Raw genomic sequence first — 18,695 nt, forward strand, 5'->3', positions numbered from 1 at the left:
GATCGTTATGTACCCGGCCAGCGGCAGTGAGGAGGGCTTGGGCTGTCCTCTGGGAGATTTCCCTGTGGGGTCTGTGGCCAGTCATGTCCTATTTTTTGTGGCGCACACATGGATCATTTTCCATCGAAATAAATGGCATGGAGCTGCAATACCACACACAGCCTGCAGACAGGGGGGAGGCACTGTTTTTGGAAGAAAACAACAATTTTTTTAATTTTTTTCCCCTAATCTACGACAGCCCCTTTAAGAATGGATCTTCATCTTTGACATGGTGGGGAGGGAGGGTACGTCTTCTAAGCAGTTCTCCTTTACAGTCAGATCCCAATGGTCTCCAAAAGAGTGCTGTCTGTCAGAGTCCTCCGGTCCGCCTCGGTTTCTTTGCGGTACATTTCTGTGCAGAGAAGTAACACAAGCGGCGGGACCTGCTATTGAGTTACTGCCATGGTACATGGCTCAACAATATAACGGCTTCTTGCAGAGTAATGGAGATGTAAATAATTAATGGCTGTTCTGGGGACGCTCCAGTATAATTGCACTGTGGCTAGCGCTCTGAGCGCGGTGCGGACCTCTGTGACTGGCGGTAGTCAGGTCGGGAGTATTAGAGTCCACGCTGCTCAGTTACAGCTACCATTAGGCTGTAGAACAATATGCCTTGCGTATCCCAGAACCGCTCCCGATTACATGTATTATTTCCCGCGTGGTGTATTTGCCTTTTATACATGACATCATTCTGATTTAGCTAATACTTTTTATTGTACTTTACTACTGGGAAGATTATTCACATGTCACATATTAAAAAGAAATGTAGTTTGTGCAGATGGAAATTTAGGACTAATGGACTGAGCCTTCAGGCAGTGGAGCAGCGCCCAAGGGCCCACGTCCACAGAGGTAATAACGCAGTCCAGAATTAGAACAAAAACAGCGCCACACCTTGTGCGTCGGTTGAGTATAATGCTGCTGTACAGTAAGAACAGCTAATACAAAATAATCATTATAATTTCAGTATCTACAAATTAAAGGGATGTTTCCATATCCAGTGCCGCACCAGGGAGTGGCGACGGAGGGAGGCTTATTATTAGAAAGAGGTCCTCGGGAGGCGTGGGCTTTCCTTACGGAGATCCAGTGTTTGAGAAACTTTAGTGACACCTATAGGTAGCTGCCTTGTGTCCATCCCTTGAAACATGACTAGGGTTATCAGACGTCTGGAGACTTTGCTCCTCATCAGTGCAGGACAGTGATGACTGACCTCCGGCAATCCAGCTGTAGTGAAACTACGACAGCCATCGTAGTTTTACCATAGCTGGAGTGCCGAAGGGTTAGCCATCACAGGGGTAGGATGGTAAGCAGTTTTAGTTTCTGCTGTTTTGCTATATGAGCCACTCCACATATTCCATCAGATTTGACAACAAGAATAGCGCAGCATGCAGTACTAGTCTTCACGCCAAGTGACGGACACCACTGCAGTCAGTGGGGACCGTCAGGCGCAGTAGAGTCCATACTAGGGATCCAGCAGTGCGTCATGCTTCCCTTATCTACAGAATGCACAACGCAGGTGGGAACAGAGCCCAAGTCGGGTGTGTGGCAATGTTTATTCTTAGTGGTTCTTTCTCTTTAATTAGTACCTTTAATGAGTACCCTTTTAATGTAGTGATATTGCTTGTAATGTAGTGAGTTAGTGAGCATATACAAGCCCCCATTGTTCTACAGTCATCAGGATTGGTACCTGGTACCAGGCCGCGTTCCCAAAGGCTGTGGTAACCGTACTGCACACTGTAGAGCAGGGGTCAACAACCTCAGGCGCTTCAGCTGTTCTGAAACTACAACTCCCAGAATCCTCCTTTCACTTCTGTGAGAGTTACAAGAACAGCCGAGTAAGTTTGCATGCTGGGAGTTGTAGTTTCACAGCAGCTGGAGTGCCGAAGGTTGCCGATCCCTGCTGTAAACCTTTAGGAGGGGAGAGGAAGCTAGAAAACTTCTAGGAATGCAACAAAGAGGGCAACTCCACCAATGACATCGATCGGGTAATATGTCTTATGATAATCTCTGCCTCTTTGTATCACCATGGGTGTCGGCCAGATACCATGTTGGGAACTGGTTGGTGGGGTTCCCGCTCATTTGTTTGAATGCTAAGTGACTTGTATGTAATCTGTTTGTGTGTGTGTGTATATATATATATATATATATATATATATCTCTTAGCAGAAGTACCCGGCGTTGGTATATTTCATCTATTTCATTTCTTTTAATGTTTGTGTGTGTCGTTAAGATATCGGCCGTATCCACTATAACAGTGACATCTACAGTACCCCGCTCCTTTAACAGTGACCTCCACAGCGGCCGCCCCTTTATTAGTGACCTCTACAGTACCCTGTCTCGTTAACAGTGATTTCCACAATAACCCGCCCCCTTAACAAAGACCTCCACAGAGCTCCATTCCCTTAAAATGTGACCGCCACAACACCGCGCCCCTTAACACTGACCTCCATAGCGGACCATCCCCTTAACTGTCACCTCCAACGTTCCATGCCCCCTTAAGAGACTTCCACTGCGCCCGCCCCTTTAACAGTGACCTCCACAGCAGCCCGCCCCTTTATTAGTGACCTCCACATTACCCCATCTCCTTAAGGCCTCATGCACACGACAGTATTTTTTCACTGTCCGCAAAACGGGGTTCCGTTGGTCCGTGATCCGTGACCGTTTTTTCGTCCGTGGGTCTTCCTTGATATTTGGAGGATCCACGGACATGAAAAAAAAGTCGTTTTGGTGTCCGCCTGGCCGTGCGGAGCCAAACGGATCCGTCCTGAATTCCAATGCAAGTCAATGGGGACGGATCCGTTTGACGTTGACACAATATGGGGCAATTTCAAACGGATCCGTCCCCTATTGACTTTCAATGTAAAGTCTGGAGTCCCTTTTATACCACCTGAAGGGGTTTATTGTGCGTATCATAGCCCCCTGTAAGAGATCAGGGCTGCCAGGCAGCAGGGGGCAGACCCCCCCCAGTTTGAAAATCATTGGTGGCCAGTGCGGCCCCCCTCCCTCCCTCTATTGTAATAAGAACATTGGCGGCAGTGTGCGGCCTCCCCCGGCCCCCCTCCCTCCCTCTATTGCAATTAGAACATTGGTGGCAGTGTGCGGCCTCCCCCGACCCCCCTCCCTCCCTCTATTTTTAATTAGAACATTGGTGGCCAGTGTGCGGCCTCCCCCGGCCCCCTCTCCCTCCCTCTATTGTAATTAGAACATTGGTGGCCAGTGTGCGGCCTCCTCCGGCCCCCCCTCCCTCCCTCTATTGTAATTAGAACATTGGTGGCAGTGTGCGGCCTCCCCCGGCCCCCCCTCCCTCTATTGTAATTAGAACATTGGTGGCAGTGTGCGGCCTCCTCCGGCCCCCCCTCCCTCCCTCTATTGTAATTAGAACATTGGTGGCAGTGTGCGGCCTCCCCCGGCCCCCCTCCCTCCCTCTATTGTAATAAGAACATTGGTGGCAGTGTGCGTCCTGGTTTCCATGGTTATCGATCGGAGCCCCAGCGATAAAACTGGGACTCCGATCGGAACTCTCCGCTGCCACCAATGATCGGGGGGGGCCCGGGGGAGGCCGCACACTGCCACCAATGTTCTAATTACAATAGAAGAGTGATTTGTGTCCGAAAACACACAATAAGGTACCTCTTTGGCGCACAGGGACGACCACAGTTTCAAAGTTTTTTGGTATAAATACTATTTATTGTCACTGGAGTGACGCCAGACACAGCAGCAGCACACATCAGCCACCCGGCCACTTTTTTGCCTGTTGCCCCTTGCTGTTGGCGCTCCCAAGACTTGAAAAAGGAGTTATAAACTCCGAAACGCGTTGTCAACCGAACAATAAATAGTATTTATACCAAAAAACCTTGAAACTGTGGTCGTCCCTGTGCGCCAAAGAGGTACCTTATTGTGTGTTTTCGGACACAAATCACTCTTCTCGCACCTAACATTCCCTAGGAGTTATTGGCAACTCCATCCAAAGGGACTGAACGGGTATCGGCAGCACGGACCTCCCTCACCCTCTCAATCTTTGGTGTGTCTAACCTGTTGTGCGTTTACACCAGCACAACACTCAAAGGTGAGCACATTCAATCCATCACGTTTATCTGCTTACCATCGCCTACTACCCTATGAGCGCCTCTCCCTTTTCTCTCTTGCCATAATTGCTAATTACAATAGAGGGAGGGGGGGGTCGGGGGAGGCCGCACACTGGCCACCAATGTTCTTATTACAATAGAGGGAGGGAGGGGGGGTCCGGGGGAGGCCGCACACTGGCCACCAATGTTCTTATTACAATAGAGGGAGGGAGGGGGGGGCCGGGGGAGGCCGCACACTGGCCACCAATGTTCTTATTACAATAGAGGGAGCACCTGAGGGGTTAATTGTACGGATCACAGCCCCCTGTAAGAGATCGGGTGCTGCCAGGCAGCAGGGGGCAGTCATGTACACAGTTCGTTGTATATTCTAACTAGAAGCGTCCCCATCACTATGGGAACGCCTCTGTGTTAGAATATACTGTCGGATCTGAGTTTTCACGAAGTGAAAACTCAGCTCTGAAAAAGCTTTTATGCAGACGGATCTTCGGATCCATCTGTATGAAAGTAACCTACGGATCACGGACACGGATGCCAATCTTGTGTGCATCCGTGTTCTTTCACGGACCCATTGACTTGAATGGGTCCGTGAACCGTTGTCCGTCCAAAAAATAGGACAGGTCATATTTTTTTGACGGACAGGATACACGGATCACGGTCTCGGCTGCAAAATGGTGCATTTTCCGATTTTTCCATGGACCCATTGAAAGTCAATGGGTCCGCGAAAAAAAAAAACGGAAAACGGCACAACGGCCACGGATGCACACAACGGTCGTGTGCATGAGGCCTAACAGTGATTTTCACAACACCCCATCCCTCTAACAGTGGCCTCTACAGCAATCTGCCCCTTAAAGCCTCCTTCACACGTCCGTGTCCGTGCTCAAATCCGTGAGCAGGTAGTCAGTGATGCATCCGTGAAGCTGTTCGGGAAGGATCTGTGTTGGGTCCGTGTGTCCGTTTCTTGCTGTCCGTGTTGCATCGGTGTTTCACTGACACTGAACAGCTGAAAAATAATCTTCAAAGCATCTCTTCTTAATGATCCGTAAAACACGGATGCAACACAGATGGCATCCGTCCCGTGTTGCATCCGTTGTTTTCATGGACCCATAGACTATAATGGACGTGATGGATCCGGGAACACGGACAAAATAGAGCGTGCATCCGTGCTAAAAACACTGACCCACGGACCGTGCTAAATCACTGATGTCTGAATACACACATTAAAATGAATGGGGACGTGTGCTGTCCGTGGAGAACATGTACAGCACACGTCCGTGAAACACTGACCTCCATAGTGGACTGTCCCCTTAACTGTGACCTCCACAGCAGCCTGCCCCTAGGGTGGCCAGAGGTCCAGTTGTAGACCGGACAGTCTGGCTTTCAGACTCCCTGTCCTTCGTCCGGCGGAGGGCCTGGACGGACACAGGGATGTCTTTTTGAACAGCTCACTCTCAGACAGCAGCACTGTGCTGTCTGAGCGTGAGCTGCAGGGAGAAAGTCATCCTAGCTCCAACCCACCCCTGCTGATTTTTACCCTAATTTTTCAATCCCCGTCGACTGCGGAGTGGGAGGAGCGTGGCCTAACCAGATCAGGGGCGTGGCTTGGCCTGAGTGGCCATCCTACCTGCCCCCTGAACTGTGAACTCCACAGCACTCCGCTCCCTTAACAGTGGCATCCACAGCGCCCTGCCCCTTTAAAGCTGACCTACAGCCGTGAAGAAAAATGGCTGGGTTGTTATGGAAACCTGGTGTAAAACTGTGTATGTGGAGACTAAGGGCCTGCGAGCTTCTATTGTCTGATAAGGGTCATGTGACCAGGCTTCTATTGGCTAATGCATTTTTGGGGAATATCTCAGGAACGGTACGTCCTAGAGAGCTGTGACCCCCAGGTAGAAAGGGATGTGTATACCAAGTTTCGGTAAAATCGATGGTTGCATTTTTGAGTGATCGTGGAACATACATACATACATATATATGTCCTACTTTATATATACCGTATATATAATCTGTTATATATTTAATCACTGTTTAGTAAACTTTTCAATCCCCTAAGTCTTGTCAAGCCACTTTATTCCTGGATCTCAGAATTCAAGGTAAAAATAAATGGGTGAATACTTTTGGTTCTACGAGCTTTGACAGGAGTCACACTGTAAAGGCCCATCAATCTGTGGTCATCAGCCATGACCATATCTGAAAATATCTAGTCCGGTGACTTTGTGCAATTATATAGCGTATAGTCACATTGTAGTAGGTTACTTGGCCGTATGTATTGAGAGAGCGAGTCTTGTAAACCTACTCTATTTATTCATCGTTACTCATACAAAGTAAAAAAGGGTTGGACAGGATTAGAAAACCAGCGCCACACCATGTGTAGTGTAGGGTATTGCAGTTCTGCTCCCTTTGAATGGAGAAGAGCTCCAATACCACACACGTCCCATGGAGTAGCACTGGTTTTTGGAGGACATAAGCCACGTTAGCGTGGCAGTAGTGAATCTATTTAGGTGAGGCAGATTTACCTTCATGTACGCTAGAACACTGTAATCCTCTCTGCGGCTAGGTAAGAAAAACTTCTTGGTACATTGAACAGTGTGTCTTTGTCTTGAGGAGCTCTGAGACTTCCTCCCCCAGTATTATAAGCTTTGATGTGGTCTCCATCCTCCATCATGCTCTTTAGTAATGTGTCTCTTTTGTGAGCGTGTTATTGCTCACATCTCCGAAGAGCAAAGAATATTTACGTGGGAAGACGCAGCCCGATAAGGCCAGTTTCATTCTTGCGGCAGGCTGTTCCAGTAGAGAACAGCCTGCTGTAGTTCTGCAAATTTGGTATTACCGGATACTACTGCCGACCCTAATGACTGTAATGGGGTCTGGTAGGAATCCAGCCGTTACCTGGCAAACATGCCAGGAATTGGCTGGACAAAAACTTTTTTTTTTTTTTTTGTCCGGCCTATTACAGCATTGTCTGCTGGACCTGCCAGCTGTGAAAGAAGCCTAACCTTACTGCCGACTGTATCTGCTGGTCCAGTCATGGGAAAAACAAATAAAATGTGTTAACATGACTTCTTGTTCTGGTTGCAGCTTGCTCATGCCAAGGTGTCACAGACAGAACTGGTGCGGGAGTCCATCAAGAGGAAACAGGAGGCTACTGAGCTGCTCAGATGCCAGGAAGAGCTTCAAGAAAGACTCAATGAGGAGGCCAAAGCCAGAGAGCACTTGGCACTGGAGCTCAGCAGAGCAGAAGGTAAATGCAGTGGTGCACGGCCAAACTCCATTACTCCACATACAGAACATCAGCCTCCAGGGTCTATGATTTGAGAATAGTCCCCTCTCCTCCTATCTGATCCATCCTTAGTGCCTTACTTGGGTGGGTATAGCATGGGTTCTCCCTTACCCTCTATGGAGGCCATACACTTTAGATGTTTAGATGCTCGTTGGGATGACCACTGTCCCTCCCGATATCAGGGAGCGGGGGGACAAGCCACCTCTGGTGGCAGCCTATCTCTCTAGGAAACTCTAGGTTTGGCATTTTGAATTTGAACATGTCCGTCTCTTCCTTCCCCCACCGTTGAGGAAGAGACCAGACACCCCCACACACACCCCATGGTCGGCCTTTCCTGCAAATATCAGTGGGTTGGGTCGATATACATCTAATGTTTATGGCCGGCATTAGAGACCTGTGATCTCTACTTTGACCTTTGGTTTCCATGCTTGTATCATAAGGAGTTGGTGGGAATCTAGCACCAGTCGTCAGAAATGCATGTTGTCCACTCGGGGGAGGCTGCACATGGAAACCACATATTTCTATATCGGCCTATGTCGGTGGGGTCATATTTATGCCGAGTGCAGTGTTCGATCTCCTCTAAGCCACCATGCAAGGTGAGTACAAGTGAAAAAATATATATATATAGTTAGTGTGACCAAATAGCAAGTCTGCCCGTGCGGGTACCGGTGACGGGAGGACCCAACGCCTCCTCAGACTTGCTGTTTGGTAATAGTTTTTTTCACTTGTGCTGACTTGAGATGTTTTTTTATTTTTAGATCCTCCTATTGTATACTCTACCGATGTCTTTTATAGTAAACTATTGCATTTCCCATAAAATATCCCGAGCAGTTTTTTCTCATAGTTTTATGTTGTGCTGTTCCTCTATTTTTCCTCAATTCGGTGATATTACCGTTTTCTGTAGGGTCTGTCCCTACACAATCAGCACCGATCCAAGCCTGCATGTTGAGGAGCGTCCAGCTGTGTGTAGCATGCGGCCAGTATTAGGGTCATGTTGCACGTGGAGCAGTAACACAGATTTCCCACGCAAGGTCCAGGGTTTTATTGATTTCCTGCATTGCTGGAATTTATGAAGCGTTCAGTACTGGAAGCTCTGAGCACGACTGAACTCTGGTATAAGATAAGAGTCTGTTACCTACTTACAGTGTAATGGATATGACCGCCATATGACGCTACGTTTTCCTAGCAGTGGACACTGTGTAGGACACGAAGGGGAGCAAAGCCCTTGTAGAGCAATGACCTCTACAGAACATGCTGTCCAAAAAACTACAGTGTCTCCTGAATACCACTGATAGCAAGAGGCTTGGTCAGTGACAGCTGCCATATAATACACCGCCATCAGGCCGCAGTGATGCTCATTGACGAGGTTGAGAATAGGTGGAATATCGTTGATGAGCAGATATGAATCGTCCTAAGGCCTCATGCACACGACCGTGCCCGTATTGAGGTTTCCAAACCAGGATCCACAAAATTCGGACACTTTCCGTGCACAATCCTCATTTTTCTCACTCCCATTACTAGTAGTACGGACAAGAATTGTACATGCCCTATAATTTGAGGAACTGACCAACCCCCCCCCCCCCCCCCAATGGTAGACATCAGAGGAACCTCTTTTACCTGCCGTTTAACCATTTGTATGTCACTATCAGTGCTGATTGCAAAGTTTAAAGGGGGGTTGTCCAGGATTTTGATATTGATGGCCTGCCCTCAGAACAGGCCGTTAATATCACACCAGTGGGCGTCCGCTATCCTACGTCAACCCCACCCGATCAGCAGTTTGGTAGTACCTAGAAGTGAATGGGAGCAGTGGACTGAGCCGTTTAGTTCCTCTACCCCAAAACAGCTGATTGGTAGGGGTGTCAGACCCCCGCCAATCTAAAAATGATGTCCTATCCTGAGGAAAGGCCATCAATATCAAAATCCTGGACAACCCCTTTAAAGGGACAGCTTGAGTGGAGACCCCTGTTTTATGTCATCACATTCTATCGCTGTGATATGATCGGGGGCCATAACTAATATGGGCATATGGCACAGGGTCCATTGGAGGGGCCTGGGAATGTCGGACCATATTCCCTGTAGTCAGGGTCACGTAGGTAGGCCCTAACATCTGCCTGTGACCAGTTCCTCAATATGACCACCCTGCGATCCAGCAGTGGTTGTGCTTGCACACTGGGAGTGAGACAATAACCTTGGGGTTAATGACAATCCAGTATAATCCATTGAAGAAGCCTCTGTTGGCGGAAAGAATACTGCTGTATCATGACCAGTAACGCCATGATGAAACGCGGCGGACCCCATTGTGGTCTGTCAGGCTCCATTGGTATCCACTGAACACAGCGCAAGTGTGAAACATAGGTCAAGCCAATATCCACGCTGCTAAAATATGACATCTTTATGACTCTGACGATTTGCTCCTGTACTGGAGGAATCTCCTGCAGGGCAGCGTCGTCTGACTTCTATGGCTTTATTATGCAGCTGAAACCCGCTCAAAATTGTAAAAAAAAAAATGTTTTTGGTTGAGTCTGCATTTCAGATGCAAGTAGCTCATGGTGAATCTTCAATACGAACATTCAGAATGGTTTTTGTAGAAAAGTTTTTTTTATTTATTTTTTTTAGTTTTTTGGGGGGGTTTTGTACAAAAAGACTATTAAAAACATGATGTGCACATTTGAGTAATTCTGACGCGTTTCGAACAAGATTCTAGCTGTAGCATAATTTTGTGGCCAATGCCTACGAATATATACACATTGCATGTCACTACGTCTAGAGCTCCACCTCTACGGCATCGCCCTGCCACACAGGGGCGGTATTCTAGAGGTGGAGCTGTAGACGGAGGAATTTGCAGTGTTCTATATATATGTAGGCATTTGCCTCACAATTATGCTACGACTTTGAACTCGCTGTAGAGTTTGAAACGCGTTGCTGTTACTCGAATGTGCACCTCATGTTTTTAGTGGTTTTTTTTTGTTCTTCTACTAATAAAGCTTCGATGGTTTTATGGTTTTGCATGCGGTTGCTGGATACCCATGCTGAATGTTCATATTGAAGCGTCACTTTGGGGTCGCCCTAGACCTAGAGTTTTTCTGTGCAACGCCTGCTGCTAATATGGCGTATCCGCCTGATAGAAGGAGAGCTGTGGTCCGTGTCTGCTCTACGAGTATCACTTAGCTAATGGCGAATATGTCTGTATCTACAGATACATGTATGTAAATATACAGATGCAGCAGAGGCGAGTTTGTTATGTGTTGAAGTATGGCTCTGCGTTATCTTTTGGTTTCCGTAGGGCGGTGAGTTATTCTAATACATGAGGAATTCCGCTCTGCTTCATCCATACCATGTTCGCCAGTGTGCCGTCTGTATTCTCTCCGTATTACCCAGCTTATTTTTTTTATTACTATTGACATTGGCTTTTTTTTTATTTTAACTACCGGTTTTACAGACTTTTTACATCGGCAGTGCCTTATAGAGCAGGAGGGGCAGAGCAGATTGATATATAGTTTTGTGGGAAAAGATTTGGTACAACTAACCATTTATTAATCTAATTCTACTCATTTAGTGCTTAGGAGTCCAGTGGGCGGTCCTGTCAGTAATTGACAGCTATCTCTGATCACACAGTCATAGAGGGAAGGCTGTCAATCACTGATGGGACCGCCCACTGGACTCCTCAGCAGAGTGTTAGATCCATAAGTTACAAATTATACTAAATCTTCTCCCACAGAACTATATATCCATCTGCTCAGCTCCTCCTGCGCTGTAACCTGCTGCACGCAGATCAGGCCACATCTTTAACAGGACAGGGTCCCTTTAAGGCTACATGCACACGACCATTGTGTGATTTGCGGATCTGCAAAACATGGATGGCGATTGTGTAATTGCAGAACGGCGCGGACAGCAATTAATATAACTGCCTATTCTTGGCCGCAAAACGGACAAGAATAGGGCAGGTTATATTTTTTTTGCGGACCACGGAACGGAGCAACAGATGCGGACAGCACACGGAATGCTGTCCGCATCTTTTGCGGCCCCATTGAAGTGAATAGGTCCGCATGCAAGCCGCAAAAACGGCGGCTCGGATTCGGACCAAAACAACGGTCGTGTGCATGAGGCCTAATTTTTTTTTTGCAGACTGACATTATTTTAATGAGTTATATATAACGTATTGAGTTAATGGTATTCATTTTTCGGAGGGAGAGGTAGAAAAAAAACATCAGGTTCTGTTTTTGCAAGGTTCACCTTTATTCTGCGGGACGCTACGATTATGGCAATACCAAATGTATAGTTTTTTATGCTTTTACACAATACAGTGTCACGTAAGGGGCATCAAACACTTAATACATACTTACCAACATTTAAGGTGCGCCTGTCAGCAGGACCAACCTATTAAACCAGATATACTGCTTGATGGGGTTGATCCTTCTGACTATGATACCTGCTTTGTAAAAAAAAAATATGTTGCAACAAAAAAAAATATAGACTGTTAATCTTTTTAATCTCTAACAAAAAAGGGTTGTCCAGTTTGGAGAATCCCTTTAAGCACATTGGTGACCACCATTATATCTCCCATTGAGATAGTATCACAGCTTTCCTAGACTTCTGAATGGAAAGTCTGCCCCGTCATTCAGGGATATGGAGAAAGGAGGATGCATCCCAGCATAGCCTTTCAGATTTATTGGTGATGCTTTTCTGTCGTTTTCATCAAGTTAAGGGCTTGTTCACCCGAATGTGTGATGCCCGTTGCCGTATTGCGGACCCGCAATACACGGGCACCGATCTGTAGCCATTCCACATCACGGATGCAGACCCATTCATTACAATGGATCCGGAGATGCGGAACAGAATACTACGGAAGCACTACGGAGTGCTTTCTGGGGTTCCGTTCCGTGCAAAAAGATAGAACTTGCTCTATCTTTTTGCGGAATGGAAGGATCGCGGACCCATTCAAGTGAATAGGTCTGCGATCCCCATGCGCCTGCCCCACGGATGGTGCCCGTGCATTGCAGACCGCAATTTGCGGTCCACAACATGGGCTTCACACGTTCGTGTGAACGAGCCCTAAGGACTATACATTGTTGTTGCTTTTTTCTTCTTTTTTTGGGTGCAGCGCTTTACCTCGCCTTTCCCATTGTAAAGGGATACCGCTGAAAGTCTATTACCTTGCACTGCTTGCCCTCAGGCCCATTCTATGCTTCCTTGTGACTGATGGCGGAATGAACGAGAAACTATGGGCAGGTTGATCATTAACTCTGTGCAGTAAGCACCAAAACTTACGGAGAAAGGGTTTTTAGAGGGGACAGGTCACCGTGAAAATTCCACATCCTCGATGCCTCCCTCCTACAGTACCAGTTAGGTTGGGCACCATAAATGATTTGGTCATTCAGAAGTCATGTCGTAACTCGCTGGTCAAGCTTCTTCGCCCCAATGTTTTTGTGTTTTTAGTCATGGTGGCGGCCAACCACAGAGTGACCCCTTTTTATTGATTTTGAGAGGCCACAGGGGTTTACAATGAGTCAAGGAGCCACCACCTACTGACATTTGGAGGTCGCTAGGTTCTTTCTGGATCATTAGTTGTACCTTTAAAGGGAACCTGTCACTGAGATTTTGTGTATAGAGCTGAGGCCATGGGTTGCTAGATGGCCGCTAGTACATCCGCAATACCCAGTCCCCATAGCTCTGTGTGCTTTTATTGTGTAAAAAAACGATTTGATACAGATGCAAATTAACCTGAGATGAGTTCTGTCCCTGACTCATCTCACGTACAGGACTCATCTCAGGTTAATTTGCATCTGTATCAAATCGTTTTTTTACACAATAAAAGCACACAAAGCTATGGGGACTGGGTATTGCGGATGTACTAGCGGCCATCTAGCAACCCATGTCCTTGGCTCTATACATAAAATCCCGGTGACAGGTTCCCTTTAAGTAAACATTTGGGGATGTAACTGTTCCCAAAAATGTACAAATGAGGTGTCCAGCAAATGTGATGTCTCCATAAAACCAGAAGTTTACTACAGAGGGAGTAAAATACAAGTAATGCTGATGCGTTTCGGCCTACACTAGCCCCTTCTCAAAGCAAACTGACATATAATGAACACATGTCCCCAAAAATGTAGTAGATGCCAGCCGGTGAGAGGAGATAATGTAAATGTACAGATCCTGGGGGAAGGTTCTCTTTAAGTGGATTTTCCACTTTGTATAATGTTACCCAGAAGGGTCCCTTCACAATGAGATGATCACAGAGACCCCTGTTGTCTAGAACTAACTTCTGGGGGAACCTCGCAGGAAGTGTTCAATTCTTCTGCAGTGCTTCCGCAGGGGAAGTGCAGCATTACATAGTTCTTCATTCTTCCATGTTCTGCTCCTTCCTGCAAGTGCCCTGGTAAATTGCTCTTTGCATTGAATTGCTTCACAGTCCCTCCCCTTTGCTGTCAGTGACAGCTGTGGCATCCAACCAGGAGACCCCTACAGCTGTCACTCAGAGGGGAGGAGCTAGCACAATAAAACATCATTTTCATACTACTCCTGTTAATAAATGTTCCACAAAAAGTCTGTTTGAACTACTCTCCCCAGCCCCTGCCTAGTGGTGTCAGCAGTTTAACATGGTGAAAACTGCTGACAGATTCCCTTAAAGGGATATTCTGGTTGTTGCACGTTACCCCCTATCCTGTCTATAAGATCCCTACCACTGGGACTCCCACCGATCACAAGAACAGAGATCCCATACCCCTTGAAGAACCAACCCCCCACCCCCGAAACAAATGGACAGGCACTTCATTCATCTCTACTGGAGTTATGGAGACGCACTTGGCTATTTACGGCACTTGCATAGATCTTAATGGAGAGGCAATTTGTATACCCATGGGCTCCCTGTTCTTGTGATCAGTGGTAGGACCCACACCGATCTAATAGTTACCTTGTGAATAGGGGATAACCTGTAACAACTGAAATGCCCCTTTTAGTGATTGGGAAAAACAATTGCGATAGTAGTGTTGGGAAACTGGTCACAATTGGTTTCGATCATTGCAGAGACGCATCAAGCTTCAGAATCCCCAGTGATCGGGGAAATCACTGGCTAACTATTCATTTCTGCAACAGCGGCCACTACAGGTGAAATGTAGTATTGCCTGTCAACCATTCAAATTCCTGTAGCAGGCATACATGCGGTACATTTAACACACGAACCACCGTAGCACGAGCCGCTGCCCGCTCTGGCTCCTAGAAGGGGGTCCTCTATGACCTTTACAAGATTTCCCCCTTGTAGGTGCAGCTTTCATGAATGACGCTGATTCTTCTACAGCCGTGTCCTGATAATTTAACGTGTCAGCATTACGTGTCATTAGTATGTTTGGTCAATAGCACGGGCATCACATAAACACGGGCGCAGAAATCGTCAGAGGGATTTCTTATTATGGAAACTGTTTCCATGGAGGTCACCAAGAATCCTTCAGATACAGCGAGGAGATGACAGCTGGAATTCAGAGACAAAGCTATAAAACCTGTGCGGACCTGTCCTGTCAATATTTATCTGCTATTAATAAGTGATGTGCCTGCAGTGAGTGGCGGCACATTTATGTAATCCCTTTCACGCTTACTGAGTTGTGCAGTTATGTGCATTATCTGTGGTCGCGTAGCAATTGTATGGACGAGGCAGGTGTAGAGCAGATCAGCCACGTCCTGGAAATCCGCTTATGTCCTCTGTAGGAGGAGATACTATTGTGTATGAACGAAGTATACACCGTCATACACAGCATTGTGTAAGCCGCAGTCTTTTATTTTATTCCGCATTGGAACACTATTTCACAATTTATATAATGAATAAGTCTACATAAAAAAAATTAGAAATAATAGTAAATAAAATACATTATATACATTAAGTTTCATAATCTTGTACTGCATTATACTCCAGAGCTGCACTCACTGTTCTGCTGCTGGAGTCACTGTGTACATTACAGTGTACATACATTACATTACATTACTTATCCTGTACTGATCCTGAGTTACATCCTGTATTATACTCCAGAGCTGCACTCACTGTTCTGCTGCTGGAGTCACTGTGTACATACATTACTTATCCTGTACTGATCCTGAGTTACATCCTGTATTATACTCCAGAGCTGCACTCACTATTCTGCTGGTGCAGTCACTGTGTACATACATTACTTATCCTGTACTGATCCTGAGTTACATCCTGTATTATACACCAGAGCTGCACTCACTATTCTGCTGGTGCAGTCGCTGTGTACATGCATTACTTATCCTGTACTGATCCTGAGTTACATCCTGTATTATACTCCAGAGCTGCACTCACTATTCTGCTGGTGCAGTCACTGTGTACATACATTACATATCCTGTACTGATCCTGAGTTACATCCTGTATTATACTCCAGAGCTGCACTCACTATTCTGCTGGTGCAGTCACTGTGTACATACATTACATTACTTATTCTGTACTGATCCTGAGTTACATCCTGTATTATACTCCAGAGCTGCACTCACTATTCTGCTGGTGCAGTCACTGTGTACATACATTACTTATCCTGTACTGATCCTGAGTTACATCCTGTATTATACCCCAGAGCTGCACTCACTATTCTGTTGGTAGAGTCACTGTGTACAGACATTACATTACTTATCATGTACTGATCCTGAGTTACATCCTGTATTACACTCCAGAGCTGCACTCATTCTGCTGGTGGAGTCACTGTGTACATACATTACATTACTTATCCTGTACTGATCCTGAGTTACATCCTGTATTACACTCCAGAGCTGTACTCACTATTCTGCTGGTGCAGTCACTGTGTACATACATTACTTATCCTGTACTGATCCTGAGTTACATCCTGTATTATACTCCAGAGCTGCACTCACTATTCTGCTGGTAGAGTCACTGTGTACAGACATTACATTACTTATCCTCAGTTGCATCCTGTATTATACTCCAGAGCTGCAGTCACTCTTTGTGTACATACTGTATGGTAAATTGCTTATCTTGTACTATACTGCTTGCATCAGAGGTGAAATCTTTCAGCATTGCTTGCTTTCCTGCTGATCATTCTGCACTCTCACTGCCCCTCTACATTATAGGAGCTCAGCAAGCTTGTTTACTGTTTCTAATAACAACCAGAAGAATTGTGAATGCAGCTCTGGAGTATAATGCAGGATCAATACAGGATTTATGTAATATACAGTATTTACAAACACTTGATACCTTTAAAGGCTTATCTGAGTATCCATAATGAATCTGAATTATAAAGCACTGCGGAAGATGTTGGCGCTATATAAATAAAGATGATATTATTATAATGCATTGCCCTCTGGTGAAGTGGTGACATGCCAAGTGCTGTGTGAGATAATTGTTAAAGGGGTTGTCACGCCAGAGATCCAGATCATCGCCGCTGATCTGGCTCTGAGACCTCCAGCAATCCGCTGATACTGTTAGGCGCAGTACCAGCTGTACTTTCCCCCCACAGCACCAACTACTGGGGAACTATAGTATTACATGCATCTAATAATGGACAGACTGGGTCCCTAGAGCAAAAGTCGCTGTTAGAAGCCTTGGCCCCCTTGCTCATAGTCGCACCCCTTCTTCCTCGGTCACATACCATATTCTTAATAGGGCACATGGAAAGTTTTCCTGCTAACAGGAAAGAAGCTGAATTTAGTATAATCTTTAGGTGTGATTGGAGTATAATAAAATCCATCCCGCTAATCACATTATTTTCCTCGCAGTTTTATTCAGTCTTGGTCTTTCGTTTCGACTCTCCACTAACAGGTGTGTCCCCCGTTACTCTCTCCAGGCCTCCTCGATGGGTACACAGACGAAAGAGTCTTTCTTGAAAAGCAAATGCAGGAAAAGAACGACCTCATCCGGCATCTTGAACAGGAGCTGCAGAATACAGGTAACAGATTGCAGGAGCTGGAGCAGGAGAGGCAGCAGATCGACGAGGAGAAGGAGCTGCTGTCCCGCCAGAAACTTGCCCTGAAAGCCGATGCAACGCCAGCTGAGCAACGTAAGTGTCCCCGCCATAAACTTTTATTATACCTGTAATTGTACCTGTCTGGTGTCCGTCACATTATTACATATTGTCACTGCATCCCCATAACACAGGGCTCCGCCCGGCAGATGATGACACAGTGATCAGGTCTTCATACTAACAACATAATGGCTCCAAAAAGTAATTTAACCTGTCACAGTCAGGACAGTAGATTATGGTAGATTGTTCTGCAGTATGGTGGCACAGAGACTTCTTATATATTACCAGGGCAGGATAGTAGTGGAAATAGAATATGCTAGGGAGGGACTTAGTGAAGGTCCACCTTAAAGGACCATTTTCGAGGTTCAAAATTCTGTACTGCCACCACTAGGGGGAGCTCAGGAGCCTACTGTATACTGTTCTGGTATTGAGTTCAGTGTATGCACTAAGCTCCCTCTAGTGGTCACTGCAGGTAAACGCAATGGTTTTCTTGAAACTTAGTTTTCTGCTACTTAGCTATTGACGGCCTGTCCTCAGGATAGGTCATCATTATCAAATCAGTGGGGGTCTGATCAGCTGTTTAAAGAGTCCGTGGCGCTCATAAGAGCTTTGCATCCTCTTCAATGTTTACCTAGATTGTAGCGGCACTGCCGGGTCGGTACAGCGTTCTCACTATATCAAGTGAATGGGATTAACAGCTGTAATTACATTGCACCGCTGCTACAGTCTAACCTGCGGCCCTCCAGCTGTTGTAAAACTACAACTCCTATCATGCTCGGCTGTAGGCTGATAGCTGTAGGCTTTCCGGGCATGCTGGGAGTTGTAGTTTTACAACAGCTGGAGGGCCACAGGTTGAGCATCCCTGGTCTAGGAGGTCAACACTGAAAAGGATGCAGACCTTTCTGATATTGATGACCTATCCTGAAGATAGGTAATTAACATCTGTAGCCCAGACTGCCTCTTTAAGGAATCCTTTAATTCAGGCTCAACCTGCGGCCCTCTAGCTGTTGCAAAACTACAACTCCAAGCATGCCCTAATAGCTGTAGGCTGCCCAGGCATGCTGGGAAGTGAAGTTTTGCAACAGCTGGAGGGCCGCAAGTTGGGCATCCCTGCTTTAATGAATGCTGACACTCAGATTGCAGTAATTCTTCAGAACGTGGTCTCCGGCTGCACACATGAGCAGCCCCCTCTCTGCTCGCTCTCCATCTGTATATGGCTCAGCACGATATACGCAGGCAGACGGAGAGCAGACGGACACGATTAGCACATTGTACATTTTCATCCCATCTTTCACCATTTCCTTCTTCTTGGTTCTGCGTTC

At 46.4% G+C, this 18,695-nt stretch overlaps 1 protein-coding gene across 10 annotated transcripts in view; it reads left to right on the plus strand.

Annotated features, from left to right (window-relative positions):
- Positions 1-18,695, plus strand: part of AKAP9 (A-kinase anchoring protein 9) — a 241,452-nt gene that overhangs the window by 165,648 nt on the left and 57,109 nt on the right. For all 10 annotated transcript variants that reach the window (XM_044292951.1, XM_044292944.1, XM_044292945.1 and 7 more), the window contains 2 exons: positions 7,197-7,359; positions 17,197-17,409. In XM_044292951.1, coding sequence (XP_044148886.1) covers positions 7,197-7,359; positions 17,197-17,409 — 376 coding nt within the window. The remainder of the gene's footprint in view (positions 1-7,196; positions 7,360-17,196; positions 17,410-18,695) is intronic.

Source organism: Bufo gargarizans, chromosome 5, assembly GCF_014858855.1.
Source record: "Bufo gargarizans isolate SCDJY-AF-19 chromosome 5, ASM1485885v1, whole genome shotgun sequence".
In the NCBI taxonomy this organism is placed as follows: domain Eukaryota; kingdom Metazoa; phylum Chordata; class Amphibia; order Anura; family Bufonidae; genus Bufo; species Bufo gargarizans.